Source organism: Microcebus murinus, chromosome 4, assembly GCF_040939455.1.
Source record: "Microcebus murinus isolate Inina chromosome 4, M.murinus_Inina_mat1.0, whole genome shotgun sequence".
Lineage (NCBI taxonomy): Eukaryota > Metazoa > Chordata > Mammalia > Primates > Cheirogaleidae > Microcebus > Microcebus murinus.
This window is the reverse complement of record NC_134107.1, coordinates 87,410,847-87,432,404: the sequence shown is the minus strand read 5'-3', so window position 1 is coordinate 87,432,404 and position 21,558 is coordinate 87,410,847. Positions and strand designations below refer to the sequence as shown.

At 33.6% G+C, this 21,558-nt stretch overlaps 1 protein-coding gene across 2 annotated transcripts in view; it reads left to right on the top strand.

The window, feature by feature from the left end:
• The window catches only part of ALKBH8 (alkB homolog 8, tRNA methyltransferase), a 55,003-nt gene that overhangs the window by 20,554 nt on the left and 12,891 nt on the right, over positions 1-21,558 (top strand). For both annotated transcript variants that reach the window (XM_012773713.2, XM_012773714.2), the window contains exons 8-9: positions 10,325-10,431; positions 18,476-18,627. In XM_012773713.2, the coding sequence (XP_012629167.2) occupies positions 10,325-10,431; positions 18,476-18,627 (259 nt within the window). The remainder of the gene's footprint in view (positions 1-10,324; positions 10,432-18,475; positions 18,628-21,558) is intronic.

Sequence of the window (21,558 nt, the reverse complement as noted above, 5' to 3'; positions counted from 1 at the left end):
TCCCAGAACGTATGCTCTGAAGATTCTCCTATTTTTTTTGTAATTTTCTCATCTTTCAAGATCTCTTGGAAACCAAAATTCCCTTTTGTATAAATTGGGCAAATGAGAGTCAGTGCTGACAGTTCTTAAAGTGTGCCCTTTATATGGGGTAGGATCTCCTTTTCTCACACCCCTGCAAAAAGAATAATGGCAAATACATATATCTATTTCACCAAGTAGTCTGCTATCAGAGTCTGTTTCATAGCATGACATCATAAAATGGAATATTCTGCTATATTTGAAGACTTTAGAGTACCCATTGTTTTATCTTTTTGGTTAAAATTGTGTATATATACTTTGTAGCAAGAAAGCATTATATCACTCCAGCTGTACTATAGAACTAGAATAAAATTTAGAAAATCAATGGAGTTCAGAAAACTATAGTAGAAGCCTGCTTAGGTGCTATAGTTGGTGCTAGTGAGTTCACTTAAATTAGGGAGTAATAATAAAAGATACATGCATACTGCAAACATTTTAACTTAATACATATAGACTCACTCACAGATATTTTGTTGTGGGGCCAAGGCCTTTTTTCTCTGAGGGTCCACAGTTTGCCTTGTCTTTTCCAGTTTCCATTTCTTTAAAGCAAACGCATAAAGACATTCATGAAACCATCTAAGTGTAGGATTTTATGTATTGATGTTTTATATCCAATATTTTATTATTGAATTATCACATCTGTTGCAACAATGTATTTCTTTGCTTACTTTTATTGAGTCTTTCTACAACATTCACCTTGGTTTATATAGAAAGATACTATCTTTTCTCAGTCAGTTTTCATTCATTTGTTTAATATTTAATTAAATAAGTAATTACGATGATAAGGGTAACTGTAACAAAGAGGTTTGGAAACATACACAATTTGACTTGTTAAGCATGCAACTCTACTGGTCAAGAAGTGAGTGAACATAGTGGAGAGTTGATTATCAACAACCATTCAGGGCATGAGTGTGCTTTACAGAAAAATGGAACATTTGGTTGTTAAATGTGTTTACTTATGTGACTAACATTGTCCTTGGCAAATGTGGGGGATACAAAAATATTTTCAACCTTGATTTTTTTTTTTCCCCTCAGATGTTAGCCCTGAATATCCAACATTCTGAAAGAGATTTTAACTTGTCTAAATCAAAACCTGTTATCTTTGTCTTCAGCCATTTACCATAGAGAACAAATCTGTGTTCTTTCTGGGTTTCCTGCGCTGACTAATGGCCCCACTTTCTACCAATCAATCAATTCAGACCCTGGGAAATACTCTTGACATATATTTTTACAATTGTAAGCTTTACTTTTAAGTACTGCTTTATTGCAGCCCAGGTTTTCTTTAAATAACTGCTTTGTGTTAGGGAGGGCGCTCATACCTTAGGCTGAGAAAGAATTCTGGACTTAAAGATTAGGATAGGTTTGAAACAAGAAGTTTATTTTACTTTCCAAGAGAGGAAAGGGCACGGTGTGAAAAAAAGAAGTGCTGTCCCCGAGGATGAGTGGCTTGCTTGGGCTTTTATTGGGATAAAGGATAGAGTATAGTTATTGTTGTAAAATGATAACAGAAGGCAGTTGTGTTTTTTTCTTCTCTGCTAGACTGGCTTTAGTGGACTTCTCGGAATGTGGTCTGGCGGATGTGGAGAAGAGTCACACTCCTTTTTCTTTCTGCTCAGTACTTTTCAAGTGATGTAAAACAAACTCTTAAAAAAAACAAGGTAATGCACAGGTGGTTAAGCAAACAAAGGGGCAGTTGTGTGCAGTGATATTTTTCTTCTGTTAGATGGTTTACTAGCAGTGGGATCCTTTTACTTTAGAGAGGTGTAATTGACATACAATAAACTGCACATATTTAATACATACTCACAAAAGCTTCGATACACTCAAGATAATGAACACACTCATCATTCCCAAGTTTCATTATGCTCTTAGTTTTCCTCATGCACTGCAGATTTCATTTACTTTTTTTCTGGCTTATGTTATTGCTCTTGTTATATTTGAAGATGATGTATTTATTTCTCTGGCTTCTGTTAAGATTTTTTTCTTTTATCTTTTGTTTTCTGTAGTTTTATTTTGATGAATCTACTTATTCTGCTTATTTTCATGAGTTTGTCTTTTCTACTTGGGGTTTATTAGCTTTCTTAATCTGTGGATTGTTTTTTTCCATCAATTTTGGAAAGTTCTTAGTCATTGTTTCTGTACATTTTTCCTTTGCCCTGTTCTCTCTTTTCATTTACCTTTTCTCTATATTCTTTATTTTACTTATCTTCTGTGTTTTCTATCTTTTGTTTATCCATGCTTTACTCCAAATAGTTTTTTCTGTCACCAATTCTTTCTTTGCCTTGTCTAATTTGATCGTAGTTTCCTTTAATCCCCCATCTTAGGTCATTAAATATGAAATGTCCCATGGTCAAGTAACAGAAAAATGTAAAATAGCATACAACTTTCTAAAGAAATAAAAAAAATCATTTATGAAGAATTATTTAACATATATTAAAATAATTTAAGTTCCATGATGGCACTCATATTTGAAAATAACACAAATTTTTGACTTTTCCATAGTTTTACAAAAATTGCTTGAAAAAAAGATTTGAAAGATAATCACAAGCCAAACCATGTATTTGAAAGGCTGGGGATATACCTTCACAGTAAACATAAAACAAGAAGTGTCAAAGTGAAATGTCAGAGATATCAACTGTCGAACTTAGTACTTAAGGAAATTGGTCATTTCATACTTAATAACCTAATATGTTTATAGAAAGCTAATAGGTGATTGTGTTATACAGCCAGAATTTTGAACAATTGAGTTAGAAAACACTGAAATGTTAAAGCTGTATAGTATCAACTCCAAAAGCAGTCAGATTTCAAATTTATTCTTTCAGGCAAGGAGTAAATAAAAATGAAGTAAAATAGGTCCTCAGTGACATTTCTAATCATCATTTAATTAGATATTCCAATGCAGTGCTAGAAACTGAAAAAGTTAAAGCCTATATATATTGTTTTCAGATCCTTGGGTCTAAAACCTGGTGTTTGTACCAGGGCTGGATTCAGCATTGAACAAGTCAGGAGACTTGGATTCTAGCTCCTCCCTATTAGTAACTTTTAATTGACCATGGAGAAATCACTTTGTTTCTGTGCTTTCTGTATTAAATTGAAGTTGGCACATAATGCTTACATTTTAATTGTCATAGGGAGTTGATAAGCAATTAGTAGTAGTAAGAGCAGCCACTATTGCTTCTATTCCTACCATCATCAACACTGTCATTACCATGATCATTACCACCAGCAACTAACCACCTATTTTATGCTAGAGACTATGGTAAATGCTATATTAAGTGAACCTTTCTTTATGGGGAGCAATCCAGGGTCTCAGGAATAGATATACCCATGATTATTGTTCTTATTACTCTATCTCATTTTGATTATTTGTGTATATGAATCTGTTATTTATTTTGCTTAAGGTGGAAAGCCTAGAAAATAAACAAATGGAATTTAGGAAGCCTTCTATCCAAAAATATATTTGTTGAGTATAATGTACTAGACAGACTCTAACAAGTAAACAAAGATAAAACTTTAAAAATTTATTTTTTAAGCTACAATTCTTCATTACTTCTGTAGCCTTATCATATATAAAGTAAAACTTAATTTTATTAAAGTGGTTTGTTACAGACTCTTTTGAGAGCCCATTTTTGAATGATGGTGGATTTCACTTCATAGTTCCTGCCTATAAATGAAGCAAATTAATGAAGCCTCAGTGATAAATGAGAACTCATAGCAAGTCTTAATGTAAACACATAAGCATGAGCATATTATCTCTTACGCATTTAAGTATTTGTAATATTCAACATGCTTTGTCTGTCCAATCTAGCATCCTTTCTTTTTCAGGCTTATTTTTCTGTTATGCAACATATATTTTGTTCTCCATTGTGCCATTTGGCAATGTGTTTAGAACATTGAGCTAAAAGATGCCTTCTCTTTTCATTTTACATTACACTTGAGCCTCGCTAGACAAAACAGTTCAAAACCATCTGTATTTGGGGATGAAGAGGAAGAGATGGCAGAATCTATTCATTCAACAGCTGAGACCTAGTTTTGGAAGACAGAGTTGTATTTGAATGTTGGAATTTGCCAACTTCTGCTATAAAGTAGATTTTGTGTGATGTTTTCTTTTAAAATTTTTTCTGATCTAATTTTGCCTATTCCACATGTGTGGTACTGTAGGCATGTTTCCAGATGTGTACTCTAAATGTACACAGAAGCATCAGATGATGTTCTGTCTCTCATTTTCTCTCTCAGCAGTGATGAGAAATAAGTGCCTTTGGACTGCAGTGGTATTTAGCTGCTGCATATATTAATACTACTCAAGGGCATGCTTTTTTATGTCATATGGCACCATCATAGTTTATCCCCTCTTATAACCAGAATGTAGACACCTGTACTTATAAAATTGCTGCTGACTGCAGGATAGGGGAGCAGAGCTTGTTTTCGTTCAGTTATTTTCAAATGGGATATCAGTAAGCTTTTCTTCCAGCTACCCTTCAGCTTAACAAAGTGTACTTCTGGGGGAATCATCTTTTGTGGAATCTTCTTTTTGCTATTTAAAATAAAAAGCAAACTCTTAATTCATTTGGGTCAAATGAAAATGTTAGCACAACTATAGAAGATTTGCATTTGGTAGGCTGTAGGAAACAGGTAGACTTTCAGCTATGAAATATTTTCTCCAGTTAAATATAGTAAGTTCTGGCCTCTCAGCTCTTACCATTCTCTGTGAATCACACATCATTCTTCACATCATATTGTCACTTGTCCAGATACTCTTCAGGGGTTTCTCTCCAAAGGTTAATGATCTTAGCCTGTTTCTAACTTTTTTTTTTTTTTTTTTTTTTTTTGAGACAGAGTCTCACTTTGTTGCCTAGGCTAGAGTGAGTGCCATGGTATCAGCCTAGCTCACAGCAACCTCAAACTCCTGGGCTCAAGCGATCCTTCTGCCTCAGCCTCCCAGGTAGCTGGGACTATAGGCATGTGCCACCATGCCCGGCTAATTTTTTCCATATATATTAGTTGGCCAATTAATTTCTTTCTATTTTTAGTAGAGACGGGGTCTCGCTCTTGCTCAGGCTGGTTTCGAACTCCTGACCTTGAGCAATCCTCCCGCCTCGGCCTCCCAGAGTACTAGGATTACAGGCGTGAGCCACCGCGCCTGGCCCCGTTTCTAACTATTAAGGATCAGAATTCAGTTTGTCTTTTTTCTCTACTGGGAAGTATTCCCAGTAGCAATATATTCTTCATTATCCTGTTTAGCTAACATGGAGATCTATTTATTCCTTCCTGTCACCCATCTTATCTTTTCTTGGGTGACAGAGTGATAACTGTGTTGGGGTCTTCATTCTATTGTATTTTGGATGTGTAAAGGTTGTATAAGATCAGAATGTCTGTGGCTTTTGTTTGTTTGCTTTGAACTGAACATTATCCTCCGTCATGTCCCATGAGTTTGCTGGGGACTTGATCTTTATTGACTCTGTCATCTCAGAAAATAGAGAAAATAGGTAAAACTGAAAGAATAATTGGAAAAAAGCTCCTGTGGAGCAAAACTGTCACATGGCAGAATGATTCAGCAGTTGCAGGGGGACATTATTGATTGTGAATCCTTAGTGAATTTTTTTTAAAGTCCTTTTTTTTTCTTTTTGTCTTTTAACAAACTTTTAGTTAAGGTACAGATACTTAAATATGAAGATACTGAAAATATTTTATTTTGATGATGGAATGTTCTAAGAGAAATTTAAGTTTTGTAGGAAATCTACATTTAATTTTAATAAAAATTATATCCTTAAATTTAAAAAACCCTGTATTGTCAAATACATAACAAAATAAACTTCAGAAGTGTAAAGACTTTAATGTAAAGAATAACATGGAGGACGAGCATGGTGGCTCATGCCTGTAATCCTAGCACTCTGGGAGGCCGAGGCAGGTGGATTGCTCGAGGTCAGGAGTTCAAAACCAGCCTGAGCAAGAGCGAGACCCCGTCTCTACTATAAATAGAAAGAAATTAATTGGCCAACTAATGCATACAGAAAAAATTAGCCGGGCATGGTGGCGCATGCCTGTAGTCCCAGCTACCCGGGAGGCTGAGGCAGGAGGATCACTTGAGCCCAGGAGTTTGAGGTTGCTGTGAGCAAGGCTGATGCCACGACACTCACTCTAGCCTAGGCAATAAAGCAAGACTCTGTCTCAAAAAAAAAAAAAAAAAAGAATAACATGAAAATCTGTAAGAAAATAGGGGTAAATATTTGTCTGATTAGCATGGGGGCTTTGTAGCCTACAAAGAAATATACTTTATTTTTGTCTTTTGTAAGCACAAAACAATATATTGACAGCATAAAAAAAATGCAAAACTTTTAGGGCCAGCTATTTCAATTATAAGGCCCAGTTCAAAATAAAAATGTAGATTTCTTGTTTCAGAAAGCAAGAAAATGTATTATTAAACGTACTAAAATATAAAGCTTTTTCCCTTTCTTCTGTGGTCTTGTCTCATCTTGTCAAAGTGTTTGTTATTTGCAATTTAATGTCATTCTTAGTAAAGAAATCTAAATTTTAAATTACTGATATGAATCCTGTCACTTTATATTGCATGATACTAGTTTTAAATGCAAATGTAAGGACACTTAACTCATATGAGAAATCACGAAACTTAATTTGTATTTTGTGCTTGTACATATTTGTGTGATCATTTTTACCTGAATAGTGGAAATGCTGCACAAAACTAACTCAACTGTAACCATTTCTGTTTCACTTCTTGATACGTACACATTCTATTAACACTATCTACCTTCAGCTTACTGAAGAGTAAGGAAGGACTGGAAGGAAAAGGAGCTATGGGTTACAAGGAGCTCTAGACTGAAATCTTATGATTTTTTTAGGCCTGACCATAGGCAATTACAAAGGCTTTCCCTAGCTCTTCTTGTGGGGGAAAGCCCTCCCCACCCTAGAATTCATATACAGCCAGTTCATGACGGTCTGTTTCTGAGTTGCAATAACGTTGTCAAGCCTCCCTGGCTGGTTATGCTCTTATGCCTGTTGGCATTCCTAGCCCAGGCACCTTCATTCTCAGGTCTCTTTATCTGAGGCCTTTGTCTGAGGTCCACTTCAGGCACTTCTACTGAGGCCACCTTGTAGGGGGAGGAGCCGGAAAACCTCGAAGACACTTTCCTTACTCTGACTTAGTACTCGTTACTGTTTTGGTACAGCCATATGACGTAATATTTTGGAGCCATTAAAAATGATATTTCAGATATGAGTAGTGTTTATTATACAGTATAATGTGAAAATACCAAGATGCCATATTTCATAAAAAATATGTGTTCAATTACATAAAAATTTCGGCTGCGGTGCAGTGCATACCTGTAGTCCCAGCTACTCAGGAGGCTAAGGTGGAAGGATCTTTAGAGCCTAGGAGTTCAAGTCTACCCTGGGCAATATAGCAAGAACCTGTCTCTAAGCAAAAAAGAATATTAAATTTTACTGGATAAAGGTAGATCTGAATTTTAATAGTGAATGTTATTTCAGGAGAGTTAGATATTTTATTTTTTCTCTATATTTTTCTATATTTCACTCATTAAAAATGTATGTTTAAAGTATATGTCATTATTTTTTTATTGAGAAATTCTTTTAGTTTACAAGTAGAGGATTTGTGCTTATTAGATTTATTATTATTTTGTCTAATCATTTTTAAGAACAATTATTAGAGAAATAATGGCCACAGTATATATTTGAAAGCTTTAGTTCTTTTTGTATTCTCATGCCTGGCACTGTGTCTAGTACAAAGTCATAAAATAAATTTTTATTGAGTATAAAAAATAGCTTTGTTATTTTGATACACAACTTGAGGTGAGTTAATTGACCCAATTGTTACTTGTCCTTAACATAATGGTTTACAAAGTAGGTGCTCAACAGATGCAGCAGGAAGGAAAGAGGTCAATAATGATCATCAGTAAGCATTCTGTATGTGTTTTAACACACTTCTCATAACATTGGGCTTGTTTGGTTGCACATTTTTCTTCTTTGAATGTTGGTTTGTGTATGTCAAGATGAGCGTTTCCAAATTCGTGTCATCTTAATACATCTCTTATCTGTTCTAATTCTTTAAACTGAAATTTTTCTATTTGAAAATCATTACTCTGTTGATAGGAGGGAATGTGTTTGAATTTCACAAATACATGTGTATTGTGCATTTGTAAAATATATCGACTATTAGCCAGAAACTGTAACTTCCTGGTGGGCAGAGAGCCCACTTATTCACTATTGTAGCCTTTGATATATCAGACAATGGTTAATAAGTGTTTGTTTGATGAATGCATTAGAGTCTAGTCTTCTAGAATATTTTCTTATCATGGCAGTTTTCATTTGGACATGGATTTCCTTTAAGCCACAGATGATTGTTTCTAATAAAGTAATAAATATGCTCATTATTCTTTCCTGTATGTAGACTTTTGCTTCTGTTAAGGAAATTGAGGACTGGGCACAGTGACCCATTCCTGTAATACCAGCACTTTGGGATTACTGAAGTGAGAGGGTTGTTTGAGGCCAGGAGTTTAAGACCAGCTTGGGCAACATAGTGAGACTCCATGTCTACAAAAATAGAAAAAATTAGCTAGACACTATGACATATGCCTGTAGTCCCAGCTACAGAGGTTTGAGCCCAGGTGTTGGAGGTGGCTTCAGTGAGCTATGATGGCACCACTGCTACACTCTAGCCTGGGCATCAGAGCGACACCCTGTCTCTAAAACAAAAGGAAAATCGAAACCTATGTACATTGGTTTAAAAGTGGGCCACAGTGGCTTTTTCTCCTACCCGCCTTCTCCCCAGCAATTTATTATGAAAATTTTCATATAGAAAATTTGAATTGTACAGTAAATACCTATATATCCACTACCTAGGTTCTACAATTAACATTTTAATACACTTGCTTCATCATATATATATCCATCTCTTCATCCTTCTATTAGTCCATCTTCTCTTATTTAGACATTTTATGAAAGTTGCAGGTATCTGTATACTTCATCTCTAAAATCTCCAGAATTAATCTGCAGTGTTTAGATGTATAATTCTTTTAGAGTATGAGTATATGAAATTATATGTGGATATCTGGAACAGATAACTTTTGGGAAATTATATTTTATCATCTTGCTTTACTTTCTACACTTAAATTGGAAGGATAGGTTAGAAAGGGAAAAAAACAGCTTAGATCTGTATAACTTTCTCAAGTATGTAGAGAATTTTTATGTTTTATCTAATTTGACCCAATATTATTATTAATAATAACAGCTAATATTATTCAATGCTAACTTTGTGCTAGGAACTGTGCTAAGTTTACCTTTAAGGAACGTACTATGCTAAATTCTGTTCATCCCACTTTTACTTGGTTGTCATATTTTTCAAATGGATTGATTTACTTTAAAAAATATTTTCAGCCCTGTGATATTTCTTGTAAATTCACATTTGTCAGTTGTTGCTATCTTTATACCGAAGTCTTTGGTGTTTGATGAGTTCCTAGGACATAAACATTCTCTTGGGTATTTTATCTTTACAGGTTGCTATTCAGAATAATACTTAAGCATAATTTAGGAAAAGTTGTAGAAAATGTTCCTGTCCTCTTTTATTATCTCTTATTAATCAGCCTCTAATTCCAGTATGTTGTATGACTTTAAAGGTACAAAATGGATTATATGAGAGTCTGCATTTAATAGTTATTTCTTCTTGGAGTATTAATTATTAACATTCTATAAATAATAAATGATAGCTACTTTTTATGTATTTACTATGTGTCAGGTACTACAATTTATATTCATATTTTTAATTCATGTAACAAGTCTATAAGAGTTGGGAAAACCAAGGCACAGGGGTTAAATGGCTTCTCCTGGGTCACATGGCTACTAAATGGAAGAGCCACAATATGACTGTTTCAGCCTCAAAGTTCCTGTGTTTGACCACTACCCTAACTGTTTTTCCATGACGTGAGCCTCAGACCACCTGCCTCATAATTTCTTGGAGTGATTCTTAGAAATTCAGTTGTGTGAACCTCACTACAGACCTGCTGAGTCTGAATCTCTGTGGATAAAGTGTTTTTTTGTCATTCAATTGATTCTCATGCACACTGAAGTTTGAGACCCATTGTACTACACTGTTCTACAAGCATTATCATATTTTAATCTGTTCACTTAGAAAAATAGCCAGACTCTGTTAATCATTCTCATCCTTGGAATACATGAAATTTTGGATTGATCTTTATGCTTTTGTTTTTGCTTTAAGATTGTCATGGATTTTAAGCACCCAGATGGTGTCACAGTGCCAGTTATGCTGCCTCGTCGGAGTCTGCTAGTGATGACAGGAGAATCTAGATACCTTTGGACCCACGGGTATGTATTCAAATGACCTCAATGGCAGAGTACCTTTTGCTTTATGAGACTTTTCATTCTTCTCTGTCTGAGCCACTGGAACGATACCCTATGCCTACACACTGAGGCTTCTGGGTTCGAACCTCCTAGGAGCATCCATGGCTTTTGTTTTTTTCTGAACATCTTCTTTTTATTTTGGAAAACAAATTTAAAGCAAAGTTGCAAGCATAGGACAGTGAATTCCCTTCACCTTTCACCTACTTTTACCAATTGTGAACCTTTTGCCATGTCTTATTTCTCTGTCACATAAGTTATTATTATTATTTTTGCTGAATCATTTGAGGGTAAGTTACAGACATCATGGCCCTTTACCCTAACATGCTTCATTGTGTATTTCCTAGGAACAAAGACTTTGTCTATATTAGGGGTTGGCAGACTATGGCTAGTGGGCCATATTCAGCCCTCAGCCTGTTTTTGTACAACTCTTGAGCTAAGAATGTTTTTTTTACCTTTTTAAGGGTTATAAAAACAATGAAGAATATTTGGCAGAGACTATATATGGCCCTCAATGCCTAAAATAGTTATTATCTGGCCCTTTATAGAAAAAGTTTGCCAACTCCTATTCTATGAAACCACAGTGAAATTCTTAAATTCAGGAAATTCAACATTGATAAAATACTCTTTATCATATTCTTATACAATCTATACTCAGATATTGCTGGTTGTATGTTAGAGTACTTTAAACTTTCTATCTGATTCAATCTATGATCCTGCATTATGTTTACTTGTCAATCCGTTTAGTCTTTTATTCTAAATGTTCCTCAACTTTTCTTTGTTCTTTATGACTTGACTCTTTTGAGAAGGCCAGTCATGTTGTAAAATGTCTCTCAATTTGAGTTCATTTGCATTAATTAAAATCTAAATAAATGGGTATTGGCACTGGGCTATCTTAGTTGGTAGAGCATGAGACTCTTAAAGAAATGGGTATGTGTTTTTGGTAGGCATTCATCTTTAACCTTTTTTTTTTTTTTTTTTTTTTTTGAGACAGAGTCTCGCTTTGTTGCCCAGGCTAGAGTGAGTGCCGTGGCGTCAGCCTAGCTCACAGCAACCTCAAACTCCTGGGCTCGAGTGATCCTTCTGCCTCAGCCTCCCGGGTAGCTGGGACTACAGGCATGCGCCACCATGCCCGGCTAATTTTTTATATATATATCAGTTGGCCAATTAATTTCTTTCTATTTATAGTAGAGACGGGGTCTCACTCTTGCTCAGGCTGGTTTTGAACTCCTGACCTTGAGCAATCCGCCCGCCTCGGCCTCCCAAGAGCTAGGATTACAGGCGTGAGCCACAGCGCCCGGCCATCTTTAACCTTTTGAGGAGAGAGTATTACACTGCTAAAATTTATAAATATTGTCACTTAAATTATTGCTGAATTCATTCTGTCCTGCTTGAGATTTTAGCTAACATATTTTTATAAAAATTCATGGAAATTAACATGTAAATGAATTTGTCCTTAATGTGAGGCATAAAAAATGATGGCCTGATTTTGTGTACTGGGGCTTAAATTTATCTGATATTTTTTTCATGGCCATTAAAATATTTGTACTTAAAATGGTGATGTGATCCATTGGTTTCAAGTATTCTTGGACTTTTGAGAATAATGATATTTTCTTTTTGGTATTCAAGCAATTTTGCTATTATTAATGTTTAAACTTCTTAAGAGTGATGGTATTGTAACTGAAACCTCAAGGAGTTTCCAGCCTGGTCCTGTTACTCTTGCTGCACAGTAGGCCAATAAAGATTGCCAAAGGAGAAAGGAATTTTTAATGCAAATGACATCAGTTGGGAGAATAGGGGAAGTGGCCTCAACTCTATCTCCTACTAATGGAGCCTATGGGCTTTTAATGAGGTGCTACATTCCTTGGGGCAGGTTTTGTTGAAATTAAGGAGGGACTTTGTGTATTGGAGCAGGTTATTGAGGGACCTTGGTGTTAAGATGTATATCCAGGGGCTTTCAGCATCTCAACTCCTTTGTCATGCAGAAATTCTGCCATTTCTGGAAGATAACTCAGAAGTTCAATTAGTTTGTTAAAAGTTACCTGGTTCTGGTCTTCAAGCTCTATTGGCTTGAAAATCTGAAACATGAGAGGGAAAGGATTATAGAAAAACATATAGGGGCCATTGAAATTTGTTCATAGACCTATTACAGCAAATGCAGAATAAGAACTTACTTTTCATATATATCTATACACACACATATAATGAAAATATTTTGTGTAATGGTACAAATTAATCCTCCTAAAACACTATTTGGATCACATTATTTTCTGTTGGACACATGCTGTGCTATTACATGTTAACAATAGTTATCACTGCAAAGTTAAAGTATAGGTAAGATTTATTAATATTTTTGATCCTTGCTCTGGAATCAAAATTCTTTATAATATTTTCAGGGAAAGAAAACTCTCATTATTATTATTATTTTCTTTTTCTTTTTCACCTACATGTTGTTCTCATTCAGTATTATTTTTGAATGCTACCATTGATACTCATTGCCTATAATGTGACTTTGTGTGATGGTGTGTGTGTGTTAGGACAAGAGAGAGATGGAGAAATGAGGAAAGGAGGGAGGCAAAGAGACCAGGAGAGAGAGAGAGAGAGAGAAAGAGAGAGAGAGAGAGAGAGATTGATCAAACAAATGATATGCCAACCATTGAGATGTTTATCAGAATTTTTGGGTGGGAAGGAGAATAGATTGAAAAAGCATATTTAATACACTTAAAAATATATAAACTACAGGAAGTAAACCTTGATAAAACCTTTTGATTTCTATGCTGAAAAAAAAAAAAAAAACCAGACTAGAAAGCACTGTAGAAGGATGTAGAGAGACATGATTGAAAAAGGTAATTACTGCCCTATAATATTAATTGCAAACATCTCAATCTAACTTTAGTTTGATCAAGTTCAAATTCACTATTCTAGCCACCGTGCCCCTAAATCAAAGGTGGCAAACTGGCAACACATGGGCAAACTTAACAGTTAGATGTGTTCTATTTGGCTGGTGCAGTAGCAGTAACTGAGACTGAATATCACTGTCTTCCTTTTGATGAGGCCTCCTTCTCCAGTTCCCTATTGTTCCTACCTCCTTCTATTAGTCCTTGATCTGAAGCTGAGTATCAGTTGTCAGTTATCGCTGTGCTTGTACTATTATTTTTATCTTATAACCGAGTTATATGAAAATTGAATATTTCTTGAACTCGTGTCCATATTAAAAGTAGGAAATGGAAAGCTAGACTGAGAAATATGTGTTTCCAGAAAAATGGAAGAGAACATTCTGCTTTTTAGAAAGGAAGACTATTCCTATGTGTTTAATGTCAAACAGTGTTTTTTAACAAATCTACTCGCTTCATTTATTTATGTTATCTGGCCTCAGGAGGCATTATTTTGTGAGATTTTGTCAACTCTCCTTTTAAATCATTTCTGAAACATTTTTTTTGTGCCAGGCATTGTTCTAAAAGCTTTATGTATATTAACTCATTTAATTCCTACAATCATGGGGGAAGTATGTTCCATGGGTTTTGTTCTCATTTTTAAAGGAAATGGGAGCATAAAGAAGTTAAGTAACTTATACAACATCACAAAGCAGTAAGTGGTAGAGCCAAGATCAGAAGTCAGGCAGTCTGGCTTCAGGATTTGTGCTCTTAACCATAATGTTAGAGCAACCATAATGTTGCTTCCTTCTCTCTGAATTCATGCTGTGTCTTCTAGTCTTCACACTCTTGCCAACTGACTCTGTTGTAAGGAAGTAAAAGTTGTAAGGAAGGAAGTTGTAAAGCTTTGTAAAGCTTTTCCTGACTACATAAGCTTGAAATAATTTATCCCTTATCTTAACTTTTAAAGACCGTATTTTTTCCTACTACCTTGAGATATCTCTTCTGTTATTTAAATCTATAAAAATCTTTTTATTGAATATTTTCCCAACTTGATTGTAATTTGAGTGCAGGGGAAATAAGATGTTTAATGATGTTTAAAGAAATCATTATTTTAACACACGGGTTCCCAGCTCCTAAAAATCTCAGATTGGTAGAAAAGCAGTTAAAAACTGCTTGACTTTTGCCTAGGGTTTAACTTTTGGCAAATGAAGTAATTGGCTTAAAAGAGCCATAATAGAGAAGTACTAAGTCCCCAAGAGAGGAATTAGTTTGCTAACGAGAGTTTTAAGATACTCATTCTTCTAAAATATCTTGATTTTGTTCACCACTATAGTTTTAATCATTTTCAGCTATTGAAGTAACAATAATATAAATTCAGACAATGACTGCTTGCTTTTACCTCTTAAGAAAGTGCCTTTAGCGCAAGCTTTTTAAAAAGAGCTTTTCTCCTAACTTGTTTTATGAGGTTGGTATTACTCTTGACACCAAAACATGTCAAGAACATTAGAATAAAAGAAAATTACAGACCAACATGTTGCATAACAGAGATGAAAATACCCTTAACAAAACATTAGAAAGTTTAATCCAGTAATATATAAAAAAGAAAATATGTTATAACCAAGTGGAGTATATGTTATAACCAAGTGGAGTTTATTACCAGTATTGTAAGGTTGGTTTAGCATTTCAAAATCAATCAGTGTAATTCTTCATGTTAAAACAATAAAAGAGAAAAAGCAATAATTTTGACTGATGTAGAAAATATATTTGACAAAATTCAGTACCCATTGATGATAAAAACTCAACATACTAAGACAAGAAGGGAACTTCTTTAATCTGATAAAGGGTATCTAAGAAGAATCCACAGATAACATCATACTTAACAGTGAAATATTATATACTTTTTCTGAAGATATTGAACAAATCAGGGATGTCTGTTCTCACCACTTCTATTTAATGTTGTATTGGATATCTTAGCCAGTATAAGAAGTTAAGAAAAAGCAATAAAGATTATAAAGATTTGAAAGGAAGTAATAAAACTTTATTTGTAGATTACATTATTATGGATCTAGAAAATCTTAGGGGTTCTACAAAACAAGTACTAGGACTAAAAAGTGAACTTAGTAGCATACAAGGTTAATATTCAGAAATTAATTTTTAGAAAACAAAATAAAAATGCTATTTAAAATAACATCAAGACCTATAAAATACTTCCTTTCCAATATTCATAATTAATTATTATATCATTAAAAAAATATCAGCCTGGGAATTGTTTCTAATAATAGGTGGAATGAAACAATATAGCAATGACAAAATGAAAATTGAGAATTGAAATACATTATATTTTTTCTTTTTAGGATCAAATCCATTTTAGTATGATACTGTGGTGGACCTTTCTCTTTTCTAGATCCTCTGGAGAAAAAAACTTAACCTGATTGTTAATAAAGAGGTATCAATAACTTAGGTATAGAATTATACTTTTATATAATTTGCTGAGATCTTTTAGGCTTAGCATATTCCTGTAAACATATATAGAGAGAGCATTGCTAGAATAAATAAAAAAGAAAAATTGGCCTCAGAAGTTCTAAATCTTAGAAATAAATTTTAAAAAGATATGTAACTCACATGCACTGAAATTCATGAAACATTGCTGAGAGAAATTAAAGAAGACAAAAATAAATGGAGAGATACAGATGCCATGATCATGGATAGGAAACTTATTAAGATATCAGTTATCCCCAAATAGATCTATAGAGTCAATGTAATTCCAATCAAAATCCTAAAAGACTTTTTTGGTCAAAATTGGCAAGTTGATTCTAAAATTTATGAGGAAATGTAAAGGATCTAGAATAATCAAAACAATCTTGAAACAATAAGGGGAGATTTTATCCTATCTGATTTTTAAGACTTTGTATCTATAGCTACATAATCAAGAGTATACTGCCAGGTGTGGTGGGTCACGCCTGTAATCACAGTACTCTGGAAGGCCAAGGTGGGAGGATCACTTGAGGTCAGGAGTTCAAGACCAGCCTGAGTAAGAGTGAGACCCTGTCTCTACTAAAAATAGAAAAATTAGCCGGGCATGGTGGCACATGCCCATAGTCCCAGCTACTCCAGAGGCTGAGGCAGGAGGATCACTTGAGCCTAGGAGTTTGAGGTTGCAGTGAGCTATGATAACACCACTGCACTCTAGCCGGGGTGACAGAGTGAGACTCTGTCTCAAAAAAAGAAAAAAAAAAAAGAGTATACTATTTATGTACAGATAGAAAAAGAAAAAAGAAAAAGAAAACACAGCCACACATGGGGAGAAAATATCTGCAATATATGTATATATATCTAACAAAGAACAGGGCAAAAGAGTTGAACGGGTCCTTCATCAAAAAAGAACCCACGAGTGGGCAATAAGCACACAAAAAGATGCACATCATTAGTTTTCAAAGAAATACAAATTAAAACTACAATTTCATACCTCTCACTAAAATGGCTAAAATTTAAAAGACAGTACCAAGTGTGGATGAGAATGTTAAACAGCCTGAAACTCTCCTATGTTGCTGGTTGGAGTGTAAAATTGTATAAATATGTTGGAAAACTTGCAGTTTCTTACCTTATGAACCACCAATTTCACTCCTAGATATTTATCCAAGAGTAATAAAAATACATATCTAAAAATGATATGTGTATAAGAATGTTCACAGAAGTTTTGTTTATTTTGGTGTTCCCAATTTGGAGATTTTAGATAAATAAATTATGGTATGTTCATACTCAGCATTAAAAAAAGACAGCAAACTACTGATACATATAGCAACATGGATGAACCTCAGAATCATTATGAATGGACAAAGTCAGACAAAAAATAGTACTAACTGTTCATGATGTTCAAGAATAAGCAAAATTGTGCTGATAGAAATCAGAACAGTGGTTGCTTCAAGGTGGGGAAGGATTGAGTGAAGAGGGCATGAGGGAATTTCCTTGGGTGATGGAAATATTCTATATCTTGATTGATGTGGTAGTTAAATGGGTGTATATATTTGTCAAAACTCATTGAACTGCACACTTAAGATCTGTGCATTTCACTGTATGTGACTTGTATAAATTGAACTTTCAAAAGGCTATTATTTTCCTACTAAATGATTCCTTTTTCTATTCCAAAATTTGTGCTTACTACAAGAATCCTCTTCAAACTGTCTTATAATCCATAGTAGCTTGGAGTTCTCTCTTTATATTTTTCAGTCTTTATTTTACTTGTTATCAATATTACACAATTTAAGAGTTAACCATACATACACTGTTTTGTTTTATTATCTATTCTTTCCTGTTGTTGATATTCTAGACTCTTAACCAGATTTCAGTTACTGAGAAAGATGTATTAAAAACTCCAGTGATAATTGTGTATTTGTCTATTTCCCTATTAGATTTTTTCACTTTCTGTTTTATATATTTTAAGATCATGTTATTACTTAGGTGCATAAAAATATATAGGATTTTTATCTCTTTATTGGATTTACTATTATCATTATGGAATATCCCTTTTCATCTTTAGTAATGCTTAGTACCTTAAAGTCTACTTACTGTCTGATTAATATAGCTGTATCACTTTTCTTTTGGTTTTGCTTGGTATATGCAAAATACTTGTTTTGGTATTGTATATATGTTTATTTTTTCTATAATTTCAACCATTCTCTGTGCTTATATTTAAGGTATGTCTCTTATAATCACCATGTAGTGGAATTTAATTTTTTAAATCCAGTCCAGCAATCTTTGTTATTTAATTGGGGTTTTTAGTACTTTTATGTTAACATAATTACTGATATTAAATTTAAATTTATCATCTATTTGTTTCCTCTTGGCCCCATCTGCTTTTTTTTTTCCTGGGAATTGGTATTAATTAAATATTTGTTGTTATTTCATTTTCCCCTGGAATAATTTATTAGCTGTATGTTCTTTCAATATTATTATCCTGAAGATAATTTCCTTAAATACTTCTCTTTATTTTTCCACATGCCTAACAATTCATAGACTCTAATAGCTATTTGTTATAAATTCTTCTAGATTTGCTATAGTCTCTTAATATCTTTTAAAGACTTGAAATATTTTTATTAATAAAGTATTAAGTAAATTATTTTGACTATTGTTTTTAGAATCACACCCAGAAAATTTGATACTGTTCAAGCATCTGAGGCTCACAAAAGTGGAATTATCACCAGCAATCTTGGAGATTTAACTTTAAACAAGAGGGGAATACGGACATCATTTACATTTAGGAAAGTGAGGCAAACACCTTGTAACTGTAGTAAGTATATAATTTTGTTTCTACTGTAAAATGGAGTAAATATAGTCCCGTCAGCCCCTGGGAGAACTTTTTCTTAATTTCGCTAATGGCATTTCTCATATTTTGCCTTGTATTGTACTTTCATATACTTTTCTTAACCACCCTCATTATATTTTCTATTCTTTGAAGGCAGGGACTGCATCTTATCTTTATTTTTCTTAAACTTAGTACTTGAGCATATTTGGGTTCCAAATAAATATTTTCCATATTGAAGTAACAATTAAGAGTGCTACAACTGTAATACAATAAGATATCACTTGTACAAAAATAGATTTTGTTGGGAACAGCTTGTCAAATTCTTATTCTTATTCTAAATTCTTATTAACCCAACAGGAAAGTTGGAGATGAAACATTTGTTCTGTAGTAGAGAACTTTAGGGGGATAAGCCATGGTTTATGTTTTAGTCAATTTGAAAACCTGGAAGGGAATAAAAGAGCTGCTCAAAAACTTGTCAAGAGGATGCTATTTTGAATTGTCTATACAAGTACATCATGCCCTAGATTTCTTGAACTCAATTAACAGATACCTCTTTCATTTTGTAAATAATATTTTGTAATGATAGTGATAATAAGATCCTTTTTATATCCTAGGGGTTTTAATTATGAGTGATGTCTACCAATAGCCTTTGGATTTAGTTATAATCTTAAAAACATTTTGAATTAAAAACCCTTATTATATCTATAAGATGTTATCCTCTTAGAAAACTTGAAGTCTCTATGTTTGATCTCTTGATGTTAGTGAACCTTAAAACAAGTTTTTTGTTATTTTGGTAAATGTGCCCATGAAGCCTTAAAATGTTGAATTTTTTTATTAATTAAAAAAGTGTTTAGTATTTGATGAGTATCTAACACTGCTGGTAGTTTTATAAGGTATAGAAAAATAAAACATGGCTCCTATTCTCGAGGAATTTAAAGTCTAGTTGGAAAGATAAGCTAGTTTTCTTATGCAGATGTTTTTATGGGCATTTATTAAATGTAAGAAGCACTCATTGGGTATTCAGTTTATACTTTTTTAAAAAGTTTACAAATAAAAATTGTATATATTTATTATGTATATATGGTATTATATGATATCCTAAAATATATTTACAATGTGGAATGGCTAAATTGAGCTAATTAACATATATATTACCTCACATACTTATAACTTTTTGTGATGTCTCATAGACTTAAAGTCCATTCTCTTAGTGATTTTCAAGAACACAATACCTAGATTACAAAGATTCCTTTGCATGATCAAAGAAAAAAAAAAGAAATTAAAATGTTTAAAATATTTAAAAAAAAAAGAATACAATACCTTGTTATTAACTATAGTCACCATGTTGTAAAATAGATCTCTGGAACTTATTCCTCCTATTTAACTGAAATTCTTTCTCCTTTGACCAACATTTCCCCATCTCCCTCCCCAGCCCAACTAGCCCTCAGTAACCACCATTCTACTCTCTGCTTCTGTGAGTTTAATGTTTTTAGATTCCACATATAAGTGAAATCATATGGTATTTTTGTCTTTTTGTGCCTGGTTTATTTCACTTAATAAATGTCTTCTGGATTTTTCTATGTTGTTGCAAATGATAGGATTTCTTTATTTTTTATGGCTGAATAGTATTCTATTGTGTATGTATATATATATATATATATATATATATATATATATATATATATATATATATATATACCATTCAGCCATTGATAGACAGTTAGGTTGATTCCATATCTTGGCTATTATGAATAATGCTGCAGTGAACATGGGAGTGCAGATATCTCTTTGACATACTGATTTCATTTCCTTTGGATGCATACCCAGTAGTGGGATTACTAGATCTTAAGATAGTAGTTCTATTTTTAATTTTTTGAGGAACCTGCATGCTGTTTTCTATAATGGCTGCACTAATTTCTAGTCCCAACAACAGTGTGCAAGGGTTCCCTTTTCTCTACATCCTCACCAACATTTGGTATTTTTTATCTCTTTGAGAACAGCCATTTGATGGGTATGAGATGATATCTTGTGGTTTTAATTTGCATTTCCCTGATGATTAGTGAGGTTTTTTTTTTTTAAGTTCAAGGTCATCCTTTGCATACTTTTGGTCAAAATTTGTAGATTTTTAAGTGATGATAAGGTTGCTTATTTCTTTAGGTAACTTAGAAGTTCATAATTTCCAAGAGAATAAACTTTTACTAAGATGAGTAATAGGATAAATTATAATGTAATATATCACAGTATAATCATAATTCTAATTTAATCAACATAATGCAACCTATCTGTTTTCCACATGTGTGCCTTAGAGTCCTCAAGCTTTTTGGAGCTACCCTTTTCTTAAATATCAATTCAAAATGTTTAGATTTTCCCATTATCCCTTAATAGGCACTAGATACTCCCATCCCCATTTTAGGCTTTCTCAAAGTTTGGCATACTCTAGTTATATTTAGGAAAAGAGGTTTGTTTTACGTTCATTCCTGAAGCCATCAATGTTGCAGGCAAATTGTTTGCTGTCATGTGATTTCTAATTATTGCCTTAGTCTTGCCTGTAGTTTCTCTGGTAGTATTACTCCTTCTTCCTTTATTCTCTAGAACACTACCCATAAAAAGATGTTGTACGTCACAGACTTTGGCAGAAGACAAAGGGAGATTATAGCATAGCAGAGAACAGGCAAGGATTTAAAATTCGTATTAGACATTATTACAGAGAACAGGGAACAACTTGAACATTAACATGAGACATTTATATCCTAGATTTCATCTGCCGTTGCCTCTGCTTGGTGGTGTTCATCTTGGGGTTTGCTCATTCTACTGAAGAGGGTAACATACTGTAGTCATTGAGAATGTGGGCTCTGGAGTTCACACCACATGGATTCAAATATTGGCTGTATGATTTACTATCTGACACTTTAGGAA